The sequence below is a fragment of the Lathyrus oleraceus genome, chromosome 6 (assembly GCF_024323335.1).
Source record: "Lathyrus oleraceus cultivar Zhongwan6 chromosome 6, CAAS_Psat_ZW6_1.0, whole genome shotgun sequence".
In the NCBI taxonomy this organism is placed as follows: Eukaryota; Viridiplantae; Streptophyta; class Magnoliopsida; order Fabales; family Fabaceae; genus Lathyrus; species Lathyrus oleraceus.
This window is the reverse complement of record NC_066584.1, coordinates 396,433,067-396,438,307: the sequence shown is the minus strand read 5'-3', so window position 1 is coordinate 396,438,307 and position 5,241 is coordinate 396,433,067. Positions and strand designations below refer to the sequence as shown.

Here is a 5,241-nt window from a genome sequence, read left to right as displayed (position 1 = left end):
TTGATGATTCATAAAGTGGTGCTAGTGCGTCTGAAGATGTATCTCCGAAATCTGATTGATATTTTTTATTTTCCATATGCCGTATTTCCATCCCTCAGAGTGGGATAAGAAATTCTCAAGTTTAAATCACCCAAACAAATTATTATTATTACTATTATTATTATTATTATTGTTATTATTATTATTATTTTAAAACACAAATATGAAATAAAAATCAACTCAAAAGAATAGCAAATATGAACCATGGATTAAAAAAAGTGTAATGAGCATGAACCAGCCACCATAGATTCTCTTACCTAAGCCCATAACACACGAGACAAAAGACCCTTTCAAAAAAATGTCAAGAACAAAAACCATGTCTATGTTCTATCAAATAAATGTTTCTTATTTATTCCAATTTCAATTCCACTCTCTTTCCTAATTTGTCTTTCAAACTTTCAAGTAACACAAATTCTTCTTCTGTCCTCTGTTTCATCTCTTCACCACAATCCAACCTTCGCGTGTTTGATGATTTTTCACAATCCCCTCATCTGGATATCCTCCATCATCATCTAAATCCGAAGCTAGCTTGATTTTTTTTGTCAAAGTTTGTACCTTTGACTTTTTCTCCTTGTGTCTGAAAATGGGTGGGAGCGAGAACTTGAAGGCTATGGTTGTGGGTCGTTTGTCTGATGTCATCAGGGAGATTTCCGGGTTGCCGGAATGTCAAAACGTGTGCAAGAGGATGTATGGGAATTTGATCCGTAGGGTGAAGCTTTTGAGTCCTTTGTTTGAGGAATTGAAGGATTCTGATGAATCCCTTTGTGAAGAACAGCTTGAAGCTTTTGAAGCTTTAAGGGTTTCTTTGGATTTGGCTATGATCCTTCTAAAGTCTGTTAACCAAGGAAGTAAGCTTTATCAGGTATGGCTTTTTCTTTCTCCCTTTTGGTGTTTTGTTTGAAACTGTTCACTTAGTTTTGGAGGTGATTATTAAAATTTCATGATCCCATAAGTTATCCTGAAGAGCTTATTGAAATAAGCTGAAAACAAGTCATTGACATGTTGTAAGCTGTTTTCATAAGCTCTTCCAAAGAGTCTTAGAAGTGTTTATGTCAATATATAAGCTCAAATGAACCAATCCAAATAGGCCATGTTGTAATAGGAGATGCAATTGTAATAATTAGAGTAAGAGATTAACATCTTTAGAGTCTCTATGCTTTCTGGTTCGATTTTGTTTACCGAACATGTTATATTAGTTGAGCAGAAATGTTAATCTTGACTTAATTATTGCTTTACATGCCACAGGCTTTGCGGAGGAATGATGCAGCGGATAAGTTCCAACTAGTAACTGAAAAAATTGAAGCTGCATTGAGTAATATTTCATACAACAAACTTGAGATATCAGAGGAAGTTCAAGAACAGGTAAATTTATCGTATGAGACTGATAATACTATATGCAATTCAACGGCATTTCAAACATTTTCTGTCATTTCTATAATGGTGGTTCTTTGCTGTGATTTTGAATTTCTGCAAAGAAAGACATTTTTCAACTGTTTTAATCTTTTCAGATTGAGTTGGTGCATGCTCAGTTCAAAAGAGCGAAAGCTCAAACCGAATTCGCTGATTTACAACTAGATTTGGATATGGCTGTAGCACAGAAAGAAAAAGACCCTGATCCTGCTATACTCAAAAGACTTTCCGAGAAGTTGCATCTGAGGACTATAAATGATTTAAAGAAAGAATCTAGTGAGTTACACGAATTGGTCATAACAAGCGATGGAGAATTAGCGGACAGTTTTGAAACAGTCTCGTCTCTTCTTAGGAAACTGAAGGACTGGGTGCTCACTGAAAATCCTGAGGTTGATAATGCATACGAGAACGAGAAAGAGTCAATTAAGCACCGGTCTCCGGTAATCCCAGATGATTTTCGATGTCCTATATCGCTTGAACTAATGAAGGATCCTGTAATTGTATCTACCGGTCAGGTATTAGCCACAATTGTGTTTTTGTAAAATATTGTACTAACGGTGTCACTGACGATTATTGATAAAAACTCTTACTTTCTTTCGCAGACATATGAAAGATCATGCATTCAAAAATGGCTTGATGCTGGTCATAGAACTTGCCCTAAAACACAGCAAACGCTTTTGCATACAGCCCTTACTCCTAACTATGTATTGAAGAGTCTGATTGGTTTATGGTGCGAAAGCAATGGTGTTGAGCTACCAAAGAAGCAAGGTAGCTGTAAAACAACGAAATCCGGAACCAGTCTTTCCGATTGTGACAGAATTGCTATCAAAGCTTTGTTGGATAAACTAACAAGTAACGATATTGAACAGCAAAGGGCGGCAGCTGGTGAGCTCCGGTTGCTGGCCAAGAGGAATGCTGATAACCGAGTCTGTATTGCCGAGGCAGGAGCGATACCGCTTCTCGTAGAGTTGTTGTCTTCTGGGGATCCTCGAACTCAAGAGCACGCCGTTACAGCGCTTCTCAATCTTTCCATCAACGAGAGTAACAAAGGAACTATAGTAAACGCAGGAGCTATACCCGATATTGTTGATGTACTGAAAAACGGAAGCATGGAGGCTAGAGAAAACGCAGCCGCGACTCTCTTTAGTTTATCGGTCCTAGACGAGAACAAAGTTGCAATAGGTGCAGCAGGAGCTATCCCGGCTCTTATAAAGCTACTTTGCGAAGGTACTCCAAGAGGCAAAAAAGATGCGGCTACAGCTATATTTAATCTCTGTATTTATCAAGGAAACAAAGCTAGAGCTGTAAAAGCCGGGATAGTTGCTGCACTGATACGGTTTATGAAGGACGCGGGGGGTGGGATGGTTGACGAAGCGCTAGCTATAATGGCGATCCTTGCAGGCCATCATGAAGGCAGGATGGCGATCGGTCAGGCCGAGCCAATCCCTATTTTAGTCGAGGTTATACGAACCGGATCACCGCGAAATCGGGAGAATGCTGCTGCGGTTTTGTGGTCGATATGCACAGGAGATTTACTGCAATTGAAACTAGCCAAGGAACATGGAGCAGAAGAAGCACTTCAAGGATTATCAGAAAATGGAACTGATAGAGCTAAGAGAAAAGCTGGAAGTATATTAGAACTGTTGCAAAGAATTGAAGGGGAGGATAGTTTGCAAAATTCCTAGCCTAAGGTGTATAACTGTATTGTTTATACTTTATAGTTCAAATATAGATTGGTCATTAAACTGTGCAGAAACTTCATAAATATTCATATTGTGTTTGGATGTCATTTGTTCTTAAGAAATGTTGTAAATTATCATTTAATAAATGTTATGTGAGGATTGTATCATTTCAAGCTTATTCTATCAAACATAAGCCAAAGAGTTTATTATATTTTTTTATTGAGGCTAACATAAAACTGAAACAAACAATAAACAAAAACTATATTCAGTTGAAAGTTGAAATTTGCCTACTCTTTTTAGTTGGAGAACTTTTTAGAACATAATGAAGTAATGGATGTGATAAAGGGCTTGTTTATGGTTTTTTACCCAAATAATCCATTTTTCAAGAAAATTCCCAAAATACCCCTGGTTTCAAAAAAAATCCCAAAATACTCCACTTTTAGGAGGAGTCTCCAATTGAATTGACGACTCCTCTTAAAACTTGAATGCAGGTGCCCTAGTCAATCCAATTGGCGCCTATGTGTAGGTTTTAAGAGGAGTCTCCAATTCAATTGGCGACTCCTTCATAAAAGCCTCAAATGACAAAACCTCCAACATGAAAGTTGTAGATCTTTTCAAGATGATGAATTTGGACTTAAATTTTGCATCATTTGGATTTTTTATGAGAAAGTTATGGGCAGTTGAAGTTGGACTTTTTCACATTTCAACTGTTATGTGACCTATAATGTTTTGTATTATCACATGTGTTTCTTTTAGAATTATGAAATTTTGTCCAACATAACAATTGAAGTAGACATCTCAAACTTTCCAATTCACTTGGTCCCACCTCAAAATCATGAAAAATGAAGGAGTTAGGTCCTTGGGAAGTTGACTAAATTTGGGTTTCAGTCAAAACATGTGTATGTGAATTTTGCCAAAATGGACCAACTTCAAGCCCTTCTGTTTGAATGATAAAAGCCTCAAATGACAAAACCTTCAATATAAACGTTGTATATATTTTCAAGACAATGAATTTGGACTTAAATTTTCCATCATTTGGATTTTTTATGAGAAAGTTATGGGCACTTGAAGTTGGACTTTTTCACATTTCAATTGTTATGTGACCTATACTGTTTTGTATTATCACATGTGTTTCTAATAGAATTATGAAATTTTTTCCAACATAACAATTGAATTAGACATCTTAAAATTTCCAATGCACTTGGTCCCACCTCAAAAGAACAAAAAATGAGTGAGTTAGGTCCTTGGGAAGTTGACCCAAAATTAGGGTTTTAGTCAAAACATGTGTATGTGAATTTTGCCAAAATGGACCAACTTCAAGCCCTTCTGTTTGAATGATAAAAGTCTCAAATGACAAAACCTTCAACATAAAAGTTGTAGATCTTTTCAAGACAATGAATTTGAACTTAAATTTTCCATCATTTGGATTTTTTATGAGAAAGTTATGGGCACTTGAAGTTGGACTTTTTCACATTTCAATGGCTTTGGTCCAAAGTGACCTATAATGTTTTAGTATTATCACATGTGACCTATTATTCAATTGGAGACTCCTCCTAAAATGCATTTTTTTGTGTTTTATGGTATAAGTGAAAGATAAATTTGATATAATACGACTTGATATTAATAAAGTTTGGAGTTTACACAAAGAAACCTAATGGTGATGACCGGGATCACCTAACCGACCTCCGGTCCCACATCCCCTAGCTACCCTAACCCTTGGCCCTAACCCATATTGACGATTCTGCACCGGTGTTTGTTCATCTGAGGGGCCAGGAGCATCACTACCAACTACAGGAGAAGGTTCGTTGAGGTATTCAGACAACTCAGCATAGTCTTCAGTATGCAATGATGGTGTACCGCCGTAGCTGAGCTCATGACCCATGCCAGAGAAGTTGGGATGTGGTTGACTCATGGATGGGAGACCGGGACGGTTGAAGGGAGACATGGGTGTGAATGATGCGTCTAGGAAAGGTTGGAAAGGTTGTTGGGGTGTTTGGTAGAGATAGGGTTGTGGGGTGGTTTGGTTTTGTGATGTTTGGGCTTCTTGGCTACGGTAGGAGGAGGGGCGGTTGGTGTTTTGGCTAAGGCGACTTTGGTAGGGTGATGGTGT

At 37.6% G+C, this 5,241-nt stretch overlaps 1 protein-coding gene across 2 annotated transcripts; it reads left to right on the top strand.

The window, feature by feature from the left end:
* The first annotated feature begins 266 nt into the window (after positions 1-266).
* LOC127092519 (U-box domain-containing protein 14) lies at positions 267-3,298 on the top strand. Of its 2 annotated transcripts, XM_051031414.1 has the most exons (5): positions 267-901; positions 1,285-1,401; positions 1,548-1,964; positions 2,052-2,631; positions 2,770-3,298. In XM_051031414.1, exons 1-5 carry the CDS (start codon positions 623-625, stop codon positions 3,132-3,134), a joined length of 1,758 nt encoding a protein of 585 aa, XP_050887371.1. In that variant the 5' UTR covers positions 267-622; the 3' UTR covers positions 3,135-3,298. The 2 variants fall into 2 exon arrangements, with proteins under 2 accessions (XP_050887371.1, XP_050887370.1); XM_051031413.1 differs by having other exon boundaries at positions 268-901; positions 2,052-3,298.
* The last annotated feature ends 1,943 nt before the right edge of the window (positions 3,299-5,241 follow it).